We start from the raw sequence: 26,060 nt of genomic DNA on the forward strand, positions 1-26,060 counted from the left end.
ATTGATCATATTATTTTTACAGTGAACATACTGTACAACATAAACATTCACATCACATGTTAACGCAAAGGTAGGGTCACGCTCGCTCTTGTGACATTGCAGTTATTCACAATCAGGAAAGTTTACTATTTGCATGCGTTTTAAAGCCTTGCTGGTTTAACACTATCGTGATATGATATTATTGCCATATCGCCCACCCCTAATTCAGAGTCTGTCCTCCAAAAAGTCCCACATTTCAACTGTCGGAACTGAGGTTCTTGAGGTGTAACCATAGCAACTGGAATGATGAGCTGTGATAAGCTAATCAATCTGTGTTGTCAGTCACCATCAGGACCGCACTTGCCTCTCAAGTGAACATCCAGTCCTTGTAAATGAGCTTTGATGGGCAAATCAATAGGGGGTTCAAGGAGAGAGAGCGGAGCGATCGCTCGAGCCTTTGCAGGAAGCAAGAATAGGATTAATTCTGCGCCGACGGTTTGAATTTTCTATTTATTTCTGCCTAAACTATTTGCGCCTTAAGAAAACAAACAATAAACATTTTTTCCAAGCGCATCCGAGTGAGGCAGACAGTGGTAAAGGAAGAAAGGAGGAGACAAAAACAGTTTAATCTTTTCTACTCCGACAGAGGGAGAAAAAAACAACAACCTCAAATTACTTTGGCAAGTCTATGAAAGGCCGACGGGTTAGTGGTTTGAGCAGATACGTCTTAAAATACAGCTGCCACCACAAAACCAATAAATGGAAAAAGTAGTCGTGCAGCACTTTTAACCTTTTAAACCCACGGTTGTTGAATATTGCTACTGTTGCTGTGGACAGGGAGGGGCCCCCGTGTTTTCGGGTACCCACTGTCTCGTGAAGGGCCGTTCTGGACTCCCATGGTTTCAGTCTGTGGGAAAAGCATGCAGACTCCTTAGGCCAAACCAAGCTCTCATTATGGTCCTAATTTAAGCGCAAAACTACAGCAAGCTTTGAGGAAAGACACTGTATCAATCACACCACAGAACGTGGGCTGACTTTAACAGATTTTGTAAGATAAAACGAAAAAAACAAAGTACTAAATTGTGGTTTATGCATCTAGGAATTATCCCAGACCTCAAATGTTCAACATAGCAAATAAGGAAAGTCGCCTTACGGTCTATTAAAGGAATAGTAGTGCGTAGTAGTTGCTGCTCATTGACAATCTTAACCTCAAGTGGTCTGTTAAAGGGATAGTTCACAAGTTCAGTCAAAAATGAAAATTCTGTCATCATTTACTTACCCCTATGTCATTCCAATCCAAACCTATATGAGTTGCTTTGAAAAATATTGGGGTCCAACATCACTGGACTTCATTGACTGTCATTATATAACCGATACAAATCTTTTTTTGTGTTCCAAAGAAAGAAAGAGCATCATACAATGACATAACTTAAATTTTTGGGTGAACTATCCCTTTAGCCTCTGTGATTACGGAGTCAACTCGAGACAAGTGGTGCTCACTGCAGAGCCAACTGACGTTCAGCTCCACCTCTCTGGATGTCACTCAGGTATATTGAGCTTGACCTAGTCCAGCTCCACCTCTAATGGGTGGAGGTATAGAGTTATGGGAAGGGTTAGGGTGTGGTTAGACCTTCTAGCTCCACCCATATTAAATCCAGAGAGGGGAGCTGACCTTCACGCTCCACCCATGGCTCTGCAGTGAGCAGCCTCTCAGATCGTCTGACTAATTCAAAAACTAATCATTCAGACCGATTTTGCGAACTCAAATTTGAACATTTGAAAATAATTGTTTTTTCAAAAAGTCGACTTCGCCACTTCTCTCACAAACTAATGAATATGTCAAATAGTGCTAGGGTGTGGATCTCAAGATTACAAGTCATATTGGCCAATTATTTGAAACTATAGTGTCATTTTTGAAGTTTCAAAGCATCAGTTCCCATTCAGTGTAAAGGCATTACCAGAATAATTCTTCACATATTCTACTTGTGTGTTCCACAGAATAAATAATAAATAAAATCACAGAATCTTCATTTTTGGGACCTTTAAAGGGAGTTTACACAAAAATGAAAGTTCTGTCATTTACTCACCCTCAAGTCGTTCCACATTTTCACTTTTGAAAAAACTATCCCTTTAATAATAATAACACATTATGTTTATGCTTGACAAGTGATGAGTGACTCAGAACCAATCACCAATCTCTCTGTTCTCAGAACCTTAAAAGGAAAGTTGACTTTGTGGAAGTGACTTTCATATGGTCACTTCCATGGTTCAGTGTCCCTCAGAATCCCAAAAATTAAAGTCAGATGCGCTAAGCATTTGAAAGCATTGTACTACAACAACAAAACATGAGACACGATGATCGAAACTCATATCCCAACTACAAACATTCCACTCAAATATAAACAAGGAGTCAATTTCCAACACGTATAGATTTCACAGTTATCAGCCGCAACAAACAGGTGAGAACAAGGTTACAAGAGGAAGTACCATTTTACTTTCCCACATCCAGATCTCAATGAGAACAGTGTCTAAAAACCACCACCAGCACAGTTCTAGCTCTGCTGCAGGAGGTGATAAGACGAGTCATCCATCAAGGTATTTTAGGTCAGTTATGTGTAGATATGACACTACAGTTCTGCTTGAGAGAATGGAGAGAGGGCATCATTTTAATGCCGCCATGACAACATGTCATCGCCTGTACTACCAGCGTTCACACAGACCACTTCATTTCACTTCTGTTTATTTAAGGGACTTTCAGCAGTAACGGTCATGAACTACAAACAGTGATGCACTGAGTTATGATGGTAGATGAGAGATAAATCTAAACTAGTCTGGTGCCACACTGAGAACAGTTGGTGTGACAGTCATTATCTCCCTGAAAAATTAAAGACAGGTGCAACTTATGATAATCACACTAGGCAAACTTATTTATTAGAACTTGTTCAACTAATTCAGGGTTTCCCATTTTGTTTTAATCCCATCAAAGTAGAAATAGCATAATTGTATTAAATTATATTATTGTTATTATTTTTCATAATATTATTGTATTGATATCCATTATTATACTAAAATATACACTTTGAGGTTGGTAAGATTTGTAATGTTTTTGTAAGTCCCTTATGCCAACCAAGGCTGCATTTATTTGATCAAAAATACAGTACAAATTGTAATACCGCTTTTCTAATTTAATCTATTTTCAAATTTAACTTATTCATATGATGGCAAAGATGAATTTTCAGCATCATTGCTCCAGTCTTCGGTGTCACATGATCATTCAGAATTTTTTAGAATATGCTGATTTGCTGCTAAAGAAACATTTATTGCTATCAAAAAAACGGATGTGCTGCTTAATATTATATTGTGAAAACTGTGATATATTTTCCAGGATTATTTGATGAACAATATAAAGCAAAAAAGCATTTATTTTAAATAGAAATATTCTGTAACATTAGAAATGTCTTTACAGTCACTTTTGATCAATGTAATGCATAGGCTACTTGTTGAATAAAAGTATTAATATCATTCAAAAAAAATCGTACTATTATAACTTATATTATTCAGAATACTATTCAGCATTACAATCAATATTATTAGTAATTTTTAAAACAAAAGGTGAAACAGACTCACCAAGATGCATATGTTAAAGGTATAGGCTAATACACACAATTTTATAAAATATCTACACATTAAACTCACCGTTTCTTTCCTTGAAGGAACTGGAATTTTTTTTTTTTTAATAATAAAAAATAAAATCACGAGATTATTTGTCATTTTAACCTGCTGACAACCTTAAAACATTTAAAAGTTCTGTTTAACAAAGTAAAATTCAAGGTATAACAAAGCAAAATAAAAGTACCCCTGGTTGGGAGTCACTACAAAAGAGTATCAAGGACAAAGCTATCAAAACATTTAGCAGACTTTTATTGTTTGAACGTACAATGTTGCACGCATAATGATCAGGGCCTAAACTTTGTGGCAAAACCTTCAATCATCATAAGCCTACCATTAATATATATATACACACACACATTTCAGTCAATCAAATGTAGTAGTAAGTCACGCATCAGTATATTAGACTGATAACCACCATGTCAGCTAAAGGATTGGCAAAATCATCACAGACCAAACATTGGATGTAAGAGCATTTCAGCTTAAATATTTTTAACCTTTCAGCCTTTGACAAAAAAAACCCTAAAAACTAAAACAATAATATCCCTGTGATTAATGTATGTAAAAACCAACAGCTAGAAAGTTTTGATACTGGAGACAAGGCCCTGGAACCGGCTGTAGGAACGTAATCTATATTCAAAACACCATCATCCCATTCCAAGAGAAAAGCCACAAATACAGTATGTAAGAATTATTTAAAAAGACACTGATTTTCATGCTATGAGAAGACAAAATTGAGGCAATTGAGATTCTAGCCAAGGAGAACATTGGTTTATTGGTGTATTAGCCAAGAAAAGTCACTTTGCTTCCTGCCCCATAAGGTAGAGTATGTAGCAAATTGAGTTAATTTGTTTGCTTTGGCCCTGCTTTGGTACTCCAGGCTCTCCTTTTCACTCAAGGGAAAACTGACAAGGATGTACCAGGGCTTAGGGCTAGTTTTCTTAAAGTGCTTGAAATTTATGTCCTACAGTCTAAAACCCTCACTTATTGACTTAATTGGATTCCCAACGCCCAAAAAACAACCCTTCTTTATAATTAAGCCGCCAGCGCACCAATCCTACAGGTTAAAAATGCAATAAACGGAAATTGAGACCAGCATCTGTGGTTTTCAGGAAAACTTTTAACATGCTTAAAAGCAATTAGGCACAAGAAAATGTATGAACAAGAATGCAGAACAAGCATAAAGGCCCGCTCACACCAATGACGATAACTATAATGATAATATCGTTGGAATCACTTTAAGAACGATTTTTTTTCCAGCTGATGAACAGCCAATCAGAATCCGTCCTGCAAGACGACAAACCTGCAGCACACTTGGAACAAACAGATGATATCGTTCTTGGTGTGATCGGGCCTTAAAGGGATACTCCACTTTTTTTGGAAATAGGCTCATTTTACAACTCCCCCAGAGTTAAACTACTTGAGTTTTACCGTTTTTGAATCCATTCAGCCGATCTCCGGTTCTGGCGGTACCACTTTTAGCATAGCTTAGCATACATCATTGAAGTGGACAAGACCATTAGCATTTCTAAAAAAAAAAATGACCAAAGAGTTTCGATATTTTTCCTATTTAAAACTTGACTCTTCTGTAGTTACATCGTGCGCTAAGACCGACGGAAAATGTAAAGTTGCGATTTTCTAGGCTGATATGGCTAGGAACTATACTCTCATTCCTGCGTAATAATCAAGAAACTTTACTGCCGTACCATGAGTGCAGCAAGCGTAATGATATGACGCAGCGCCTGAAAATAGGCCACCTTCCGTCAACACAACGGAACTATTTTCAGGCACAGCGTCATATCATTACGCCTGCTGCACTCATGGTACGGCAGTAAAGTTTCTTGATTATTACGCAGGAATGAGAGTATAGTTCCTAGCCATATCAGTCTAGAAAATTGCAACTTTACATTTTCCGTCGGTCTTAGTGCACGATGTAACTACAGAAGAGTCAAGTTTTAAATAGGAAAAATATCGAAACTCTTTAGTCATTTTTTTTTTTAGAAATGCTAATGGTCTTGTCCACTTCAATGATGTATGCTAAGCTATGCTAAAAGTGGTACCGCCAGAACCGGAGATCGGCTGAATGGATTCAAAAACGGTAAAACTCAACAGTTTAACTCTGGGGGAGTTGTAAAATGAGCCTATTTCCAAAAAAAGTGGAGTATCCCTTTAAGACTCCGAGAATGGTGCAACTGAACCCTTTTTTTTGCATTCAAACTGAATTACGCAACTATATTGTCAATGTCAAACATAAGTCAGAAGTCAAACATTGGCATCAGATCTCAAAAATATCATCATACGGTTCTTATTCAATCAGCTTCACAACACTATCATTACAGAGCAAAAAAATATCTCACACATCCCAACACCATTCAAAGCCACATGAAATTATGACATTGCTGAGAAGTTGACATGAAATTATGGCATTGCTAAGAAGAAAATTGTGAACGATACATGGCATAGCATTTCGGAAAATGAGAGAGAACAAACAGTAAAGGAGAAGATCTAAAACACTGTGTGCACAATGATTACAACGTTAGAATATACTGTATTACGAACACGATCCCAATAGGAATCCTAACTTGGCCTCTGTGATAAAAGCGATGTTTAACTATGTCTGAAAACATGGCAAACCTCAAAGGCTTCTCAACGTAAAGCTGAGGTCCGGCATCTCAGCGGGTTTAAAGATAGAGCCAAATGGCCCGTGCTAAATGGATGTACGGCCAGTCTAAATATCTAAACCACTAAATCTCTCATTTCACCCAACTACAGAGAAAGCAATGTCCTCTCCCATCACTGAAAAATGATGATCACCACTTGCCATTTTGAAGAATGTGATACTCACTAATCCTATACATGCGAACATTCTAACATTACTAAGTACACAACTGTAAACACATAGTAGCGAATGATGTGGGACGGACACAGTAGACCTGGATGTAAAAAAGCCTGTATTTTTCATATTTCTTCACTAAAACCACAAGGAGGAATGTAAAGGAAAGCACAGAAATAATAGGAGCTTGTGAAAGATGAACTATTGCATGCAGCTAGAGTTTATCCTTGTGCATGGTTTCATTGATTCCACACTAGATTTCTTTGCAACAATCTAAAAGGTAAAGCATTTACAGTGTGTTGCATGCATGAGGAGATGCAGCATAAAGCATCAGGCATTCGCTTTGATCATTCAGTGTTCACATTACAGGCACAGTCACCATAACTTCCCACAGTGCACTTCTGCCAACAGTGTTAAACTCTAAGCAAGTGTTTAAGGGACAAATTATTCCTCTTGGCGTGGCATTCAATAACTTCTCGCTCTTTGATCCCTGTTCTCTGTTTTCACAAGAGGAGAGGGAAGAATTACAAACTTTCAACAAATCATGAAAACGGGCGCTCTTTGGAAGGATTGCAAAACTTTCCCTAGAGAATGCAAAACCGCTTGCATGCAATATGAAGGATAAATCACACAGAGGTGTGATGGTTCATAAACAATTTATCAAATAGCACAGATCCCTGTGGAGATGTTATTTTAGTAGAGCGGTCTTCTGGACAGCATTATGGAGATGATTTCTCACAGCCTTCAATGGACATTTATATGACAGGTGTCATGGACATATTTAAATCACACCATTCTAATTATTATAATTATGTAATGATAACAATCTCTCAAGTCATCTTGCCGGTCTTAAAACGCACGCACTGATTTCAACAGGAAATCAAAACTAGAATAATTATATTAACTGTGGAAATGAATACAATTTATGGGAGTCCTGGAACTATTTTTTGATTTTCCAGTCTGGATCATTTTAACGCCATTGGCACATAAAGCATATTTCAGAGGTGAGCATATATTTTTTTTCATGATGCTAGATTTATAATTCTTTCACCTTCCCAGGTATTCATTGACTGTGGGAATCCTGTTACTATGAACCAACATTGACACTTCTAGGAAAGATCTAGGAAATGCTGTTATTAAAATCGATAACCTCTGACATATGTTTACTACTGTCATCTGCGCTACGAAGTTAGCCACATGTGTTCCTGCACGTCCCTAGTCCGTTTCTGCGGTATGCTACACAATTAATGCAAGTTGTGCATCAAAGTAACTTTTTCGCAAGTACGTTTTCATGTTTTGCAAGACAAGAGGCCATTTTGCGACCGCATAGTTCTCTGGTCTTGTACCATCCTCGCGTAGTGAAGTGCAACCCCACACCCCCTTGAAAAGAAAGAGAAAAACAAAGTTGCGGAGAGCGAATGCACCGCACAGAAATTAAGTTGTTAGAGGGTAAAATTCCCATGCAAGTGCACCGATAGAGACGGAAACGTACTTGCACGATCTCGCCCTCTGCGCTGATAGTGGCTCCGGCTCTGGAGAAGCGCCCTTGCAGACCTGTCGTGTAAGTGGTATAATCACCATTTGGGCTCGACTCAAAAAGAACAACTTCCACAAAGGCAGTATCCTTGGCTACGACGCTTCCCAAGACCCAAAACAACACCAAGACCACCGAATCAGCACCACGACCGAACCCACTCCTCGGTAAAATCATCATCTTGCCGGTTGGATCAGCGCCGATCGGAACATAATTTCCAAGGGTCTTCAAAAAAGTGTTGCTTCAGAATCAAATTTGAGAGGAGAAAGCTCCCTCCCAAAATGCAAACGACACCAAAAAAGAAAAGAAAAAACCCCAATGGATGGTGCGAAATGATAATAGCGATCATTAAAAATAAAAGTTTGTCCTTGGAAAGAATGTCGTGGCTGATTTCACCATTGCTGCCCGCACTATCGCATTGCTCGCGCGCTCGCTTATGCCTCGCTGGCTGCTGCTCGCGCTCTCTGTACAAAGCGGATCTCCTTTGATCTGGGAACACGTGATTCCTTAATTTTTTTTTTTCCACAAAGGGTTAACCCCACCCACCGATCTTCCTGACCCTCTCTATTCTAGTGGTGGGGTTTATGATTCATCCAAGTGACTCGAATCTTTTGAATCAGCTCATTAAAAAGATTTGTTCAGGAACCGGTTATTTCAGGGAACTTTCTCAGAACTTTGGCTAACGTGTTTCTCAAAGTTATGAACAAACATCCTTCAAATAACGTATCATGCTTGTTCAGAGTTATCTGTTAATAACTTCTCGCAAAAGCACAAAAACGATAGGCTATTATTCATAAAGGCTACATTGTTCGTGGAACTTTCTTTTCCTGAAATGTTTTAGTTGGATGTTTGTTTAACATTTTAAATGTTAGTTGTTTCAGAATGTTCAGAGAACATTCAAAAGTAACGTTCCCATGTTTGCAGAATGATAAAATGGTATATCATTTTTAAAACATTTCATAAACTTGACGTTTTGAACATTTAGAAATAACGTTTTCATATGATATCTTAATTACGTTCTTACAACATATTTTGTTAGCTTAAGTTATCTTTTTCTTATTATTCTTTAATTCGCTCTACAAATCCAGAGGAGACGCCATAAACAGTAGCTATTTAAAGATAATAAACCTTTCCCCATAAGCGACAACTAAGCAGATAGGCCTGTATATATTTGTCAGCTGCTGCATAATGTCTGTCAAGCTTCTGAAAAATATAACAACAATTCTTCTGCAACTTTCGGTAACGTTACTTCATTGTAGTTGTGTGTAGCCTGGTCATTTTTACACATGCATCATTCTAATTATGAGCAAAATACGTACGTTTCAAATGGGAGAAACTTTAAAAAACTAAAAATGAGTTGAATCGAAGTGAAAAAGATTCATTCTTTTAAAAGACTCGTTCAAAACAACCGATTCGTCAACGTCAATTCCACTCCCCTGCTCCTCTCCGCATTGAATCATTAAGGAGGAGCGACACTGTTTGGATGATTCATACGCAGAAATGTGCATGTGTAGCCTAGTAGGTAATAGCTTTGAAGTTAATTGCTGGGATTGTCCTTTCGTATATAATATATTATAGTCACAAAACAGTTTTATTACTTTTGCTGGAAGATTGGCCAACGTATCCCTTAGTTGTGATTAGCCGACTGTGAGGGAACTTGTTGAACTACCTTGATGTACTACCTTAAAAATATAAATCTTCTCAAAATTATTAAGTGTTAATTTTACCAGTTGTCTCTATAACTTTCTATGACTCTATGACTTTACACGTTGTATATTATTGTGTAAAGTTTTTTCAAGTAGGCCTATTCTTGCCTGTCTTTCTGAGAGAATTTGAAAGCTATTAGTTTTAAAACACCTTTAAAGTCACCATGAAATCAAAATTGACGATTCTTTAAAAAAAAAGTGTGTGTGTATATATACAATATATATATAGAATGTTGCAGTATTTATTATAATTGATTTATTACTTTTTTAATTCATGTGCTTTCGTAATCTTTCATCAAAATAACCCTCACTTTTGCAGCAACATCTCTTCTCTGATGATGTGTTTACTGGCATGAGGTCAGGTCACCTACATTTTTTTCTTGTTCGAGAAGACGTTTTATTCATATATAAGTCACATTAGGGAAGAAAAGACAAACGCAACTTCCATCCATCATGACGAATTTAACGTCTAGGGCTGTGTCCGAAATCGCCCCCTATACCATTAAATAGGGAACAGGGGACAGACATTTATGGGCCATTCTACAGAATTGGAAACGTCTTGAAAAAAAAAGTGTCTTTTTTCACAAATTGTGTATGTATGCAAATTGTATACACATTTCTAGTAATTGTGCAGTTAATTATCATATTGTATTTTCAGAAAGTGTTGGAATATTTTCCTCTCCCCAAATTTGTCACTACCGAAACACAATAATAAATAATTTAATAAGAGGGCTTATATTGACCCATTAATATTTAGTTTACATCTACCTTGCAAATATATTTTTTGCTATTAAAAAAAAAAAAATCACAGGTAAATCAATAACAATTACAATTTTAACAATATTTCAAGTGTAATTTAATAGATTTTTTTTGTATTTTGAATCCAATCTTTCTTTGTAAAAGGCATTAAGTTAATCATACTGATTTCAAAGTTAAGGATACTTTAGTTTGAATATACATTGAACCAAACACTATAATAACATCTGATAATTCAATATACTTTATTTTAGACAAAACATGCATGTTTCGGTAGTGACGGCACATTTTCGCTATAGTAATGTTGGTAGCGACCACATCACATTACAGAATTTTAACTCGCATACTAAAACACTACTATAACATACTAAGATACTAATGATTTGCATAACTGTATAACTACAATTTTGTTTATTTCCCCCAAATAAATTATTATGTGTTCCCTTTTGTCACTAGACTCACTACCAAAACAATGATGACATGTTTCAGTTATGACTCTTTCGGTAGTGACAATTTTAGATACTTTTGAGCCTAGCTCAAAGATGCTAATCAGCACATGATTAACTAGCGCAGTTCTGAAAAGTTGTACACACACAAAAAGGAAATTTATCGAATAACACTCAAAAAACCATGATGACCATCATCACAACCGAAACTTCACCACATGTTTTGGTAGTGACTGTTTCGGTAGTGACACATTTTTCAAAGATGATAACCAGCACAAGGTTACCTAGCACAGTTCTGAACAACATAAAAACTAAATTTTATGGATTTACACCCAAATAAATTTGCTTAATTGCAGAAAAAAGGTGTTTGGTAGTGGCGTTCCTTAAAGTTACACACAGATTATCAGACTTTTAAACACATTTCCCTCAACATGATGGTACCTATCTACAATGAAAGACAAGCTATGAGAGAGAGTGACACAGGAATATTCAACGCTGCAACGCATTCTCATCCCAAGGCGTCATATACTGACGCTTTTGCCAAAGCGTCTACATCCGACGCACATGGCACCCTTTAGCGTCAATACAACACGCTTCGGTTATGGGTAGGTTTAGGTCTGGGCTAGTGTTAGGGTTAGACCACTAGGAGGCGCCTATACCTGCGTCTCATATTGACACTAAAGGGTGCCATCGCCATGTGCGTTGGATATCTAGGATTGGCAAAAATATTTCCTGATCAAAAATGTAGGGGTGTGGTTAAAATCAGTCTCAGCCAATGGACTAAAACACACACTGTTTCGGTAGTGACATGAAAATGCAGGACATATTTTTTTACATAAAGTTTCATGATTTAAAAATAAAATATAAAATAAATGTCTGTTTTTTAACTTCACTTTTAAAAAAAATCAAAAAGATATTTTTTAAAACAACAATGGAAAAAATTTAATATAAACATTTCAATATCATTTTCACAAGTTGAAATTTAGGGGTTAGTGTTCGGGACAGCCCCCTCCCAATTGAAAGTACCCAATAAATGATGATTTTATGTATATTAAGCTTACTGATGTTTTAAATAGTATTGTGGGATTCAATAAATAATAGAAGGATCTTTGTATACATCTAAAATTTGAATACTTAAATTCTATTTAAATGTGTTTCTTGTTTGTGGGACAGCAGTTTGCACCAATTCTGTAGAAAGGCCCTTATAGTGGTGCCCGAAACCATAGTGGACATTATCGAGTGCACGCATTCAATCCCATAAAGCACCGCAATAACAAATGTACATCCGATGGACACTCTATACCCATAATGCACTGTGAGAGTCGCGCGCCAAATAAATTCCCGCATCTGACCAGAAGATGGCGCCCACAGCGGAATCATCCATCCATTTTCCAAACCAATGTGGCTACAGCGTAGGCCTAATATCATACATGTACACATTTTTCCTTTTTAATTGATTGCTTAATTAAGGTTTATACATAGTTCCCTTTCGTTGTCACTCCGAGTTCCGTCGGATGACGACGAATGGGGGTTTCGCTTAGAAAGCCTATCGACTTCGAGTATACAAAACGAGCCAATGGCAAACAAATGCCATGGGTCTGCGGAATTTGCATGGCGCAACTCCGCCCCACCTCGTGGGAATAAAAGGAGAAAGCCGGCAATATGCAGATATGTTTTTGCTTCGGAGCCAAGATGTTCTCTTCACTCCTGCAGTCTATTCTCTGACTATCTTCGAGAATCTTCAAGACGAGCAGCTTCCAGTCGGTGTTGGTGTGATGGCGTGTTCCAGCGAGTTTCACATTCCTGCCTGCTGATCTGAACAGCTGTGTGCTTCTCCCTAGGCGCTTCAGCACTGCTGCAAGCTTTTCTCACACAAAAAGAGCGTGCACGCGGCGCGTCTTTTTAAAGACGATCTGCCCGTGCATTTCTGAGTGCGGTAGTCGATAGATTCAGCTGATGGGCACGAGCGCTGTTTTGACGTGTTTGGGCTTCGATCACGCTCGAACAGCGCTCGCGGATGCGTCACGTTCTCTACGGGGAACATGACCATCGCAATGACGGTCAAGACTCAATGAGCTCAACTGAGTGAGAGTCCCCTCATCCACACCCCGATCTATTTTCTCCACGTGAGAGAATACTTTGGCTGGTGGCCAGGGTGACCTGAGATGGCTGGTGTGGAACTAAACCGCCGATTAATATCCGTGGTCCACACCCCTCTCTTTAACATTGCAACCCGCGCGGTTCTGAATGAGTTAGCTGGTCAGAGCCGCGTCCAGAGGACGCCGGCGGGCCGGCATCTCATTCAGTTCCCCGGCTGATGAAATCATGTCTATCACCGCGTCACAAGGTGAGCTGGAGTCCTTTGGAAGTGAGGGCTTGTCTATGTTGCCACTCTCGGGTGTGCAACATAGCGAGTCTGATCCAGAGTTGACAGCTATGCTTCCCGGGCCGCCGCGAGTATCGGGCATGTGTGGATTACTCTGCCATGTCTCGAGCACTCAAGGCTGATGATTGGTTTTGGGGAGGCGAACCCAAAATCCTTTCTACCCGGATGTGCATGAAGAGGTCATGAGATCGTGAGAGTCTCCTTTGACTTTCGCGACTGCTCAGCAGCCTCTTCCACCTTCTCTGCCCTCGAGAGGCCGCGGCCATGGGTACACTGGGGTTCCCCCCGTGGAGTGTTCTGTGGCAGCACATCTGTGCCCCCACAGCGCCTCCACCTGGCGTGGCGACCCTAAGCACCCCTCCAATGCCTGTAGGTTTTTTGTCTACTCCGGTGGCAAAGACCTATAGAGCAGCGGACAGGCTGCCGTCTCACTGCATGTTATTGCCATCCTTCGGGGTGCTCAATGACATGCACGAGGGTAGGGCTGATTCAGGGCTCATCTAAGAGACTGCCTGCCGCCACCGACCTCACTCTACGAGTGACGAAGGTGACCGCACGCTCCCTGGGTCAGGTGATGTCCACTTGTGTGGTCAGACATTTCTGGGTTAACCTGGTTGATATGCGCGAGGCTGAGCGAACCCGCTTCCTGAACTCCCCCATATCCCAGGCTGGCTCTTCGGCGGCGCGGCCGAGGACTCTGCCCAACAGTTCTCGGCCGCCCAGAAGCAGACTGAGGCTACCAAACACGTTCTGACCCCGCGGCCAGCTGCTGCTGCCGGCTCAGACGCCTCAGTCAGCTTGCCGCCGAACGCGCCCTCCTGCGACTTTCGCCCCCTCCCGCCCGGCCCCAGCAGCTCCGGGCCGCGCCGTGGAGGTGGTCGCAGGAAGTAGCCCGTACCAGCCCCGCAGCCTGCCAAATGCCAGGCAAAGCGGCGCTCCCGTTACGGGCAGCTCAGAGATGGGTTGCAGTTCTCCAGGAGGTGGTTGCAGGGCCACTCCTTTCCCCGGTGGAGGGCCGGGGGAGAACCTCTTTTTCCAGAGAGCTGACTTCCCATCTCTAAGCACACAGAGTTCTCGGACGACACGGTGCGCCGCCCCCGGGCCGTGCACCCCTCGTCCTCCTCTGTTCCAGAGCCGGATGACAGTGCATGCCGTCCCCGGACCGTGCCGCTCTCATCCTCCTCTGTCGCCAGACCCCTGGCAGAGCAGACCCCCGTGGAACGTTCGTCCTTCCCTGGTCTCCTCTGTCAGGACTCTGCGGTCTATGACTGTACCATCACACCGGGCCGCTATGCCGTCCACGTCTGGGTCAGCCATACCGCCTCGCTGCTCCACCGACGGGAAGTCTGTGGTTCGCGTGACCCCGCTGGTACAGTCCTTGGGAGCCTGGCTAGAGCTTCCCAACCTGTCCCGCTGGGTCGCACGAACGATCAGGCTCGGCTACGCGATTCAGTTCGCGCGGTCTCCTCCCAGCTTCAGGGGAGTCCGCTCCACTATGGTCGGTGGCAATGCCCCTATCATGAGAGCGGAGGTTGCCACCCTGCTGGCGAAGGGTGCGATCGAGACTGTCCCTCCAGCCAAATTGAGGACTGGCTTCTACAGCCCGTACTTCATTGTCCCGAAGAAAACCGGTGGGTTACGGCCAATCCTGGACCTGCGCGTTCTGAACCGCTCCCTTCACAGGCTGCCGTTCAAGATGCTCACCGCCAAACGCGTTTTCGAATGTGTGCGGCACCAGGATTGGTTTGCAGCGGTTGACCTGAAGGACGCCTACTTTCATGTCCCCATTCTCCCTCGACACAGACCGTTCCTGCGGTTTGCTTTCGAGGGGCAGGCATATCAGTACGCAGTTCTCCCATTCGGGCTAGCCCTGTCTCCTCGCGTCTTCACGAAGGTCGTCGAGGCAGCCCTTGTTCCCCTCCGGGAACACGGGGTTCGCATTCTGAATTACCTCGACGACTGGCTAATTCTAGCTCACTCTCGAGATCAGCTTTGCGAACACAGGGACTTGGTGCTCCGCCATGTAGCCCGTCTGGGCCTTCGGGTCAACTGGGAGAAGAGCAAACTTTGCCCCGTGCAGAGGATCTCTTTTCTCGGTATGGAGATTGACTCGGTCGCCATGTCCGCGCAGCTTACGAGTGAGCGCCCGCAGTCACTGCTGACTTGCCTGAAACAGTTCGAGGGCAAGAGTGCGGTTCCACTGAAACTTTTTCAGAGGCTCCTGGGGCATATGGCATCTGCAGCCGCAGCAACGCCGCTCGGATTGCTTCATATGAGACCGCTTCAGCTCTGGCTTCGCGACCGAGTCCCGAGGTGGGCATGGCAACACAGCACCCTCCGAGTACCAGTTACTCCGACCTGCCGTCAGACCTTCACCCCGTGGTCGAACCTCAGTTTTCTACGGGCCGGTGTGCCCCTGGAACGAGCTTCCCGGCATGTTGTGGTTACAACAGATGCCTCTGCCATGGGCTGGGGCGCCATGTGCAATGGACGTGCTGCCGCGGGCTCCTGGACAGGACCCCACCGCTTGTGGCACGTCAATTGCCTCGAGTTGCTGGCTGTACGTCTTGCTCTGCGCCGCTCCCAGGCCGTGCTCAAGAATCAACACGAACTAGTCCGATCAGACAATACCGCCACTGTAGCGTACATCAACCGTCAAGGTGGTCTACGCTCCCGCCGTATGTCGCAACTCGCCCGCCACCTCCTCTTATGGAGTCAGAAGCATCTGAGGTTGCTTCGTGCCATTTATATCCCCGGAGCCCTGAACTGTGCAGCCGACGAGCTTTCACGGCTTCAGCCCCTCCCGGGAGATTGGCGTCTCCATCCCCAGTCGGTTCAGCTGATTTGGGACCAGTTCGGGGACGCACAGATAGATCTGTTTGCCTCTCACGACTCGACCCATTGCGCCCTGTATTATTCCCTGACCGAGGGCACGCTCGGCACGGATGCACTGGCGCACAGCTGGCCGCGGGGCCGCAAATATGCGTTTCCCCCAGTGAGCCTTCTTGCGCAATTCCTGCGCAAGGTCAGGGAGGACGAGGAGCAGGTCACTCTGGTCGCGCCGTACTGGCCCACCCGGACCTGGTTCTCCGAACTCATACTCCTCGCGACAGCACCTCCTTGGCCGATTCCTCTGAGGAAGGACCTCCTTTCTCAGGGACGGGGCACCCTATGGCACCCTCGTCCCGATCTTTGGAACCTCCACGTGTGGCTCCTGGACGGGACAAGGAGGTTTGAGTACCCTTCCACCAGCGGTGGTGGCTACCATCACTTCCGCTAGAGCGTCGTCCACGAGACACGTCTATGCGTTGAAGTGGAACCTCTTCGTCAACTGGTGCTCTTCTCACCGAGAAGACCCCCGGAGATGTTCGGTCAGTGTCCTGCTTTCCTTTCTTCAAGAGGGGTTGGAGCGAGGGCTGTCTCCCTCCACCCTCAAGGTCTATGTCGCCGCTATTGCCGCACATCATGACCCGATAGAAGGTAAGTCTGTGGGGAAGCATGACCTGATCATCAGGTTCCTGAGGGGAGCGAGGAGACTGAGTCCTCCTCGCCCTCCTCTCGTACCCTCTTGGGACCTCGCAGTGGTCTTAACTGCCCTGCGCAGCGCTCCCTTTGAGCCTTTGCAGTCAGTCGAGCTTAACTTCCTGTCAATGAAGACAGCGCTTCTGACTGCATTGGCCTCCATCAAGAGGGTAGGGGACCTGCACGCATTCTCCGTTGACGAAGCATGCTTGGAATTCGGGCCGGGTGACTCTCACGTGATCCTGAGACCCCGGCCTGGATATGTGCCCAAGGTTCCTACCACTCCCTTCCGGGGCCAGGTGGTGAACCTGCAAGCGCTGCCCCCGGAGGAGGCAGACCCAGCCTTGGCACTGCTCTGTCCAGTACGTGCTCTTCGCATCTATGTAGACAGAACGCAGTGTTTCAGGACCTCAGACCAGCTCTTTGTCTGTTATGGTGGGAAGCTGAAGGGAAAGGCTCTCTCCAAGCAAAGGTTGTCTCACTGGATAGTGGACGCCATTGCTCTGGCATACCAGCAGCAAGGTCGACCGTGCCCCCTTGGTGTGACCGCCCACTCCACCCGGAGTGTCGCGTCCTCTTGGGCTTTAGCGCATGGCGCCTCGCTAACAGACATCTGCAGAGCTGCAGGCTGGGCGACACCTAACACATTCGCCAGATTTTACAATCTTCGAGTGGAGCCAGTCTCCTCCCGTGTACTGTCTTTTTCAAGCAAACATGGGATCCGTTAGGTGTCTTCGCTTGCTCGCCATGCCACTCCTCGGACTGGATACGTGCGATATTCTCCTCAGGTGAGCTTTCCCGAAAGCCCTGAGCTCCTCCAGCACTGCTGACGCTGGCGCCAGTGTCTATTGCCTGTGCATCGGCTAGGTGCCTTCCGTGTGCATGGTACCTCCTCTGAGCTACCCCCACATGTGTATTTCCACTGTAAGCCTCTTTGAGCATGTGTCTTTCCCTCGGCAAGCCACCTTGCCACCCCTGGGGTTGAAATATTCCACCTGCGGCTGGACACCCCAGTGATTCCCCATATGCATCCCTCGGGTCATATGTGTATTTTTAAGTCCCCCCCCCTCTGGGTTGGCAGTAATTGCATACTTCCCTAAAAGATCTGGGATATGCTCCCCAGTGTACCTTGGTATTCCTGTGTTAAATAGGAGTCCTTCGTCCGTGCTAGTCTCACGACAGGGATCTCAGATTTACGCAGGGCACTGGAAGACAGCTGAGAAGTGGCGTGATTAGACTGGTATCCCCATTCGTCGTCATCCGACGGAACTCGGAGTGACAACGAAAGGGAACGTCTCGGTTACGGATGTAACCCTCGTTCCCTGAGTAGGGAACGGAGACGTTCCGTCTGCCTGCCACTTCCGCTGTACCGCTGGAACAGCCGAGTTCAGTCTTGGCTCCTCAGCGAAGAAACATATCTGCATATTGCCGGCTTTCTCCTTTTATTCCCACGAGGTGGGGCGGAGTTGCGCCATGCAAATTCCGCAGACCCATGGCATTTGTTTGCCATTGGCTCGTTTTGTATACTCGAAGTCGATAGGCTTTCTAAGCGAAACCCCCATTCGTCGTCATCCGACGGAACGTCTCCGTTCCCTACTCAGGGAACGAGGGTTACATCCGTAACCGAGACGTTTCCATGACAGAGTTCAAGATCAATATTTTCATCTTACTACCGGAGCTGCCAGTTTGCTAAGTTTCAAATGATTATTAAACAGCAAGCACAAACTATACGCTAAAGTGGCAGCCCTTCTGGAGCAAACAATCAAGTGAACTATATTAGTGGACTAATGTAGGGAATAGTGAATCCTCAGTATTGTATAGGGGGAGATTTCGGACACAGCATAGGTTTTTGTAAGACAACAGAAAGGTTAAATAAAAGTTAACAATCTTAGGCCTATATTATTATGAAAATATATCTGTCAAATGTTTTTTTTTTTTTTTTTTTTATGAGATCAGATGAACATAAAATAAAGTTACCCTTACTTTGAAATTACTAGTATTTTTACACTCTAAGCATAACCAATAAAACAAGTCAATCTCAACAGATTTTTTTTTGCAGGACTTTTTGATTATAGCCAAATTACCCCAAACGTTAAAACAAGTTAAAGGGTTTGATCTCGCCTTTGATTCACATGAGGAATGAGACAAAATCAAAGACGCTTTGCGTTCAACTCTTCAAAAATAAAAGAACCTTTGAAGTATGAAAAGATTTGACCTGAACTGACAGCAAAGGGCCCTCGTTTATAATGACTTTCAACTGGACGCATTTAATCAGAGGAAGCGCAAGCTTACATTGAAAATATGTTTATTTTACTGAGCATGCCTTGGTTAAGTATGCATTTGGAAAGTAAACTTTGACCATTTAACGAGGATAAAATGAGGCAAAAATTTTTTTTAAGTATATGTATTCATGTTTAAGCCGAGGATAAAATAAAACACTGGAATTTCTTTTTTTTTTTTTTTAAGTATATGTATTCATGTTTAAGCCTCTTTATGTTGCTAAAAAAAAACTGTGTAAACTTGAGGTGTCTTTTGAAGTGTTTTACTCAGCTTGGGTAGTAAAAAGTTGCATTTAATATTCGAATAAAGGCTCAAACACGTTATATTAGTGTTCAGAAGTTGTTGTTTTTAAACAAACACACACACACACACACACCATTCTTAGGCCTACCTCTCTGATAAATAATGCATGGTTATTCTCCTTTTTTTGTTGTAATTTTTTTTTTTTTTTTTTAAAGTCAAAGTTTTACTTTATTGAATTGTACTGCGCTTGCTCAACCAATGTAAACATCAACCAAACAATCAAAGATTATGAATTCAGATTTGCATGCAATACAGTTTTTACCAACTGCTTACACACAAAATCTTTTCATGTCACACAATTTTTTAAAACCTCTCACTCAAAGTGCAAAACTACATGCCAAATCTTCAAAACCATAAGCTATTTCTCAGCCTTTGACTCAGTTTTCAATCGCATAAAACACTTTTTTCAAAACACTACACACAATTCATACCTAAAACACAAAGATCTATCAGGAAGTGACTTGCTTTCCTTTTCCAAACACAACCAATCAAAATGCTACACTGGTCACACACACACACACACACACACACACACACACACACACACACACACACACACACACACACACACACACACACACACACACACACACACACACACACACACACACACTCCTCCTCACATGTGCAAACACTAATTGCTTACCTAAATGTTTAGTTTTGTTGCATGCTAATGTATACAACATTACAGTTTTTTTCGATTGCTAAACGCCAGTGAGCACAACTGGAGCTACATGTGCAAAACTCTAACTACAGTCTGCACAGCAGCAGTTCATGTGGACCAAACTCTAGCTCGTTTTTCAGTGCTTGAACACAGTTTTCAAAACTCTACACACTTATCCCATGGCTTTAACCACAACCTGCACAACACTGTGGATTTACAGCACTTTGTTCAAATGCTAACACACTGCTGTCAAAACTGTGAACCATACATTCAAAACAGAATAGATTTCAGCCTTGTGCCTTTCAAACACTGCTGAGTGCAATTTCAGCTGAAAGGCTAAGCAGGTGTCTTGTTTTAGACTTGTTAGTGAACACACACAAACAACTATATATATATATATATATATATATATATAGGTAGAGCTCAGAAAGACTAATTTTGGAAATGGAACAAGGAAGACGGGTTCGTGGAGGGAGAAGGGTGGCAGGGAGAGGGCAGGTTCGTGGAGGGAGACAAAGAAGACAAAGAGCTGTTATTTCAGATGAAATAAGGGCTACACTTATAGACCATGTCGTGAACTATGGTCTCTCATTGAGAGAGGCAGGGTTGAGGGTGCAACCCAATCTGCAAAGATCCACAGTGGCATCTGTAATGCGAATTTTCCATCGTACAAACAGGTGAGAGTTACATCCTTACAATAAATAAAAACATTACAGGAAATTATTTTGTATTGCAATTATAGAATATTTACACAGATATAGAGGAAGGAATGTTATAGATCAAAGGGCCACTGTGGAGGTTCCAGGCCAAAGGGGGGGAATATCACCATGTGTGCTGCAATGGCCAATGATGGTTTGCTTCTCAACACACCACTCATTGGCTCATACAACACAGAAAGGCTTATAGCTTTCCTAGAAGAGCTCTATGCTCAGCTAGTGCCAGCAGAACAAGGGGAGCCAGTAAGAAACCCCCAAGTTTTTGTCATAGTTTGCGATAACGTTGCTTTTCACCACTCTGCAGCTGTCACAGATTGGTTTGCAGCACATCGCAGATTTATGATTTTGTACCTGCCTGCATATTCACCCTTCCTCAACCCAATAGAGGAGTTTTTCTCTGCCTGGAGGTGGAAAGTGTTTGATCACCACCCACATGACCAAATGTCTCTTTTGGAAGCCATGCGTGCCGGATGTGAGGCCACGAGTCCAGAGGACTGCCAGGGATGGATAAGGCACTCCAGAAGGTTCTTCCCCAGGTGCATGGCAAGAGAGAACATTAGATGTGATGTTGACGAAAACCTGTGGCCTGATGCTGGAGAGAGGCAGGATTAGCATTAGCCCCTCAATTATTTGTTAGAATTACAGTATGTACTTTTAGTTTCTACCTTTTTTCTCATTACTGTAATTTCGTAAATTACAGTACAGACTATTGAAGCAAACTGCTCATTTTCATTTACCTTACAGTAAAATATTGTTATGTTCTAAAAATGTAAATAAATCATGTGAAAGAATGTCAATCTTTTCATTGAAGAAAATATTACTTTCTATGAAGTCACTGAAATTGTTCAAACTGTAAAGATGAAAAGTTAGTATTTTCTGTATTGGTGTTTGATGCTAGTGTTTTTCCTCTCAGTGTGTTCTGAGTGCCAGTGTGTGTTATCTCAGTGAGGGTTGTGCATAGTGTTTGCTGCACTGAGCCTGTTTTGAGCCGTGTGTTAAGAGTTGTGTTGCTTTGAGTCAGTTTTGCAGGTGATGTGAACTGTTTAGCTCAGGGGACTGTTGGTAGTGCAGACTAGTTAGAGTTTTGCACATGTAGCTCCAGTTGTGCTCACTGTCGTTTAGCGATCGAAAAAAACTGTAATGTTTGGCCTAAAAATATTTTCTGTTTCTACATTGCATTGGTGTTTACAGTGACTCCCTCTCAAAAGACAACGAAGATTACTTTCACTGTAGAACATTGTATTGAAATGTAGATATAAGCGTATGAAAGACCAAAAAGCTTTAGGTTTAGAAAAACAATGTTTACATGGTATCAAAAAATGCACTATTATGAAAGAAGTGTTTGCCATTTGATGCAAATGCTTCATTCTGACATGTGTTTATGGCATTTTGAATGCAGTGTTGCATTTTGAAGGAGATGTGAGGCATTTTGCATTTTGTGTGTAGAGTTTTGAAAAAAGGAGACTTAGTTTTGAAAACGTGTGTAAGCAGTTGGTAAAAACTGTAATACCCCAAGATATTCAAACGGTGAGTCTTTTTGAAGACACTCGCTTTATGAAAACCAACTGCACAGCTCCTCAAGGTCAGGAATGTATCAGGAAGAAACAACGGATCCCAAAATGGCCAACATATGTTCTGATTCAACACAGGAAAACCCAAAAGAGCTTGCAGAATGCTAAAAAGGCTGGTTTGCCTACAGCATGACAATCATTTGCAGATCGACTCTCAGCTGATGATGTCACTGGAGCTGCGGACGAGGGGGAGAACGGCACTCCATCTGTTTTTGAAGAGGACCCTCAGATGTGATCCATGAAACTACCACATATGAGGAAAATTGCCATCTTAGTTTTCTTTTTTCACTCTCTGGTCCTCCAAGCTTCATAGTTTGCATGCACAGTGTCTTGTTCATCGTGATAACATTGCATCATTTTAGTCAAAGACGTGCTTAGAATCTCATTTTTGTGGGCAGGGTGGAGTATCAACATCTGTTAACAGACTGTTGTATCTGTTAGGAGACAAGACAGGAGAAGAACGACTGACCCAAAAGTGTAAAAGGTGCCATAAGTTAAACAAAAGTCGCCTCAGTTCAGTGTTTAAGTGGCTGTAATGTTAAACAATCATAAAAATGGCATGTTTACTGTCTCCCCCAGTGTCATTTCCATGTGAAATTGTATGCAGGCCCTCAAGGGTTGATAAACAAAGAACCTCTTCTGTTTTCATTGATCCATGTCCTGAGAGAGAAATATGAACGGCTAAAGTCCTCTGATAAGCAGAATACTGCTATTGTTTGGGGGGGGAAGAAGACGTGTTTGCTGTCAAAAATAAAAGCAAAAATACAGATGATTACTTAAAAAAGAGAGCAGCAGAACTAAGGAGAGTTTCCAAAGCTGGTAAGAAATGATCATGTGACTGATCAAACATTTAAAGGCACAAAAAGAAGACAACAGCTTGTTTTCATGTCTAAGTTCATAAGATCCAATTAAGTTCATCACTTTACTCAGATTTTTACTCAGGCACTTTTCAAGAATTTTTCAGTTAACTCTCATATAACACTTTTCACACTCACAGAAATCATTGCATACTAACAATGTACATGCAGTGTACATACACAACCATTCAAAAGTGTATGGGTCAGCAAGATTTTTTAAGATTTTTATAAAGAGTAAGAACATAAATACAGTAAAAACAGTAATATGGTCAAATGTTATTATAATTTAAAATATCATATATTTAAATATATTTTACAATGCAATTTATTCCTGTCAATTTTCAGCATCATCAGTCGACTCTTCAGAAAATATCTAATATTGACACTAATACTGCTACTTGCTGCTCAAGAAAAATTTCTTTCATTTTCTTGCTGTTTAATATTTTTTTGTGGAAAGCATGATACATTTTTTACATTCTTAGATGAATAGAAAGTTCAAGAAAGTCTTTACTCTCATTTTTGTCAGCATTCTCGCTGAACAAAAGTACCGGTATTAAATTATTTTCTTTTTCTTTTATCATTAGTTTTGGAAATTAATAAAAAATTATTATTATTTTTTTTTTTTTTTGCCAAAAAAGATTAAATTATTTTCAATGTTGAAATGGTTTAGGATTATTTCACTTCTTGTTTAGATCATTATAGTTTAAACATGTAATAGTTTCATGATGAATTTTCAGTCAAGATAATCTATACATGACATGCATGTGAAATAGCAAACATAAATGATTCAGAGAGGGTAAAAACTTCCAAGTTAATGTGTAATAGCAAAAATAAAAAAGTTAGTTAGATTTGCCTCAGCCCTCTACTATTATGAATATCAAGAAATATTCGAGCTGAAATGCTGTGCACAACCAATTACAAATGAAGACATTCTGTAATTGTTTTTGGCATGGTGTATACACCATACAAACCACAAGCAGTTACAGCACTTGTCCATTCGTAATTGTTTGTGTGTGTGTGTGTGTGTATAAAAGAGAAAGAGAGAGGATAAAATGGTCCTGAAAGTCCCCTCATGCAGATAATTCAATTCAACTCTGCCCTCTGGTGGTGTTGGTGAAAAAAGGCATATTTTATTCTTGTTGCCACCGGCTGATCACCTGTGGATCTGATAACTAAAGCCATCTGTGAGCGAGGTTTTGCTATACACTCTCTTGGAAGTGTGTGTGTGTTGTGAGGCAAATGTTTGGGAGCAATAGATACCTCATGAATTGTGAACACAAATTAATTATTGCCTGTTCATTTCTTTGATAAAACCAACTTTTTCTGTATTTCCCTTAATATAGGTGCACTTCTTGAGAATTTGTGTGAATTTTGTCAAAATGATTCACTATTAGTGCCTTTTAACAAGGCTTATTGATCTTTAGATTTCGTCTTTCATGAATTAAAGCATGCATACTTGTAGGGAGTGAATCAAAACACAAAGCGCTGACATCATCTCACGCATAAAAACATCGTCTGGCGACTATATAACATCGTCCCTATCTCCTGGAGTCAGTCAGTGGGAGAAAACATTTCCATCTGTGGGTGTCCAGGGGCCTCTTAATTGCTTTATGTAATAATACACTGCAGTGCTGTGAGTTACAGACACAAAATTAGGGCCTCCTCGTCATCTCTTTTCTTCATTAGAGGATAACGTCAGCAGGGCCCCATCAAAGGCACGATTCACCGGGGACGTCTGATTTATGAGCACGGTTCCCAGAGCATTGTGAGGATTGTGCACATGCAAAATGGCTTCTCCGGTATTTTTAGTAACACAACTGGCATTGTGCTGGAGAGAAGGATGAGAACATGTAGGAAGAAGAGAGAGAGAGAGAGTGTGTGTGTGTGTGTTGAAAATCACTCTGCTTTGATCTTTGGCCCCTCCTCTCAGAAACTCTCACAGGACAAGAGCTTTGAACAGAAGTCACACAGTTGTTCTGTAACACTGCACCACTCGATTATGTTTTAAATACATGAATGTGTATGGATGCTCTGTTTTTTTTTTTGTCAATATATTTATTATTTTTGGATGCTCTGTTTATTATCTGTTCAGTTGCATATATCATATTTTATCTAGTTCGAATAGCAGGACTTTGTCTTTGTCTTAAGTTTCATTAATACACGAATAAAACGGGATAAACCCTCTAGGTTCATTTTTCTCTAATTGTTAGATCTCCACGTTGCTTTCGAAACTAATTTTGGTGAAAAATTATTATTATTAAACATAATTAAAAAATGTTTTGTTGTTTAAATGAAAAATATTAATTAAATATATTTTAATCAAAAGTGTTAACCTCCACCTCTGCTCTCTTCATGATGTGTGTATTAAATTAAATATAATAAATGTTTTATTGTCTCTCCCATGAAGAAAAATGTAATGTATATGACTCTGTGTATAAAAAAAAAAAGTAATTTTAATGACTTTGCAATATAAGCATCATAACAAATTTTGTAAAAACATTGACAGTGTTTGCAGGTTTAAAGTGCATCACCCAATTCTATCCATTAAAGTTTCTGTACATTAAAGTCGGCACGAAACGGAAGTTGCTATAGTCTTTTCTTCCCTATTGTACCTGAAACGGCCCTGGTTAAAGTTACTTATAATCTTTTACTTAATCACCTTGATTTGGTATTTCTAGCACCGTTTAAATCTTATTCGACCAGTCTGTTGCTTTAGGGGAACACAGGTCTAATATCTGACAGTTTCTACTGGCATCCCTCAGGGCTCAATTTTAGGACCATTACTTTTTAGTCTTTATTTATTCCCTCTTGGCCAGCTTTTGCAAACTCTTTTTCTTA

General features: G+C 41.6%; 1 protein-coding gene across 2 annotated transcripts in view; it reads right to left on the reverse strand.

Moving 5' to 3' along the window:
- znrf3 (zinc and ring finger 3) overlaps window positions 1–26,060 on the reverse strand; it is a 150,035-nt gene that overhangs the window by 71,457 nt on the left and 52,518 nt on the right. Inside the window, exon 1 of one of the 2 annotated variants that reach the window (XM_056264871.1) lies at window positions 7,974–8,501. The exons of the other annotated variant lie outside the window; for it this stretch is intronic. Coding sequence (XP_056120846.1) covers window positions 7,974–8,195 — 222 coding nt within the window. The 5' untranslated portion in view covers window positions 8,196–8,501. Of the gene's footprint in view, window positions 1–7,973; window positions 8,502–26,060 lie in introns of those variants that run through there. 2 annotated transcript variants of the gene reach the window in all.

This window comes from Rhinichthys klamathensis, unplaced genomic scaffold, assembly GCF_029890125.1.
Source record: "Rhinichthys klamathensis goyatoka isolate OS25496 unplaced genomic scaffold, OSU_Roscu_1.1 h1tg000226l_1, whole genome shotgun sequence".
Lineage (NCBI taxonomy): Eukaryota > Metazoa > Chordata > Actinopteri > Cypriniformes > Leuciscidae > Rhinichthys > Rhinichthys klamathensis.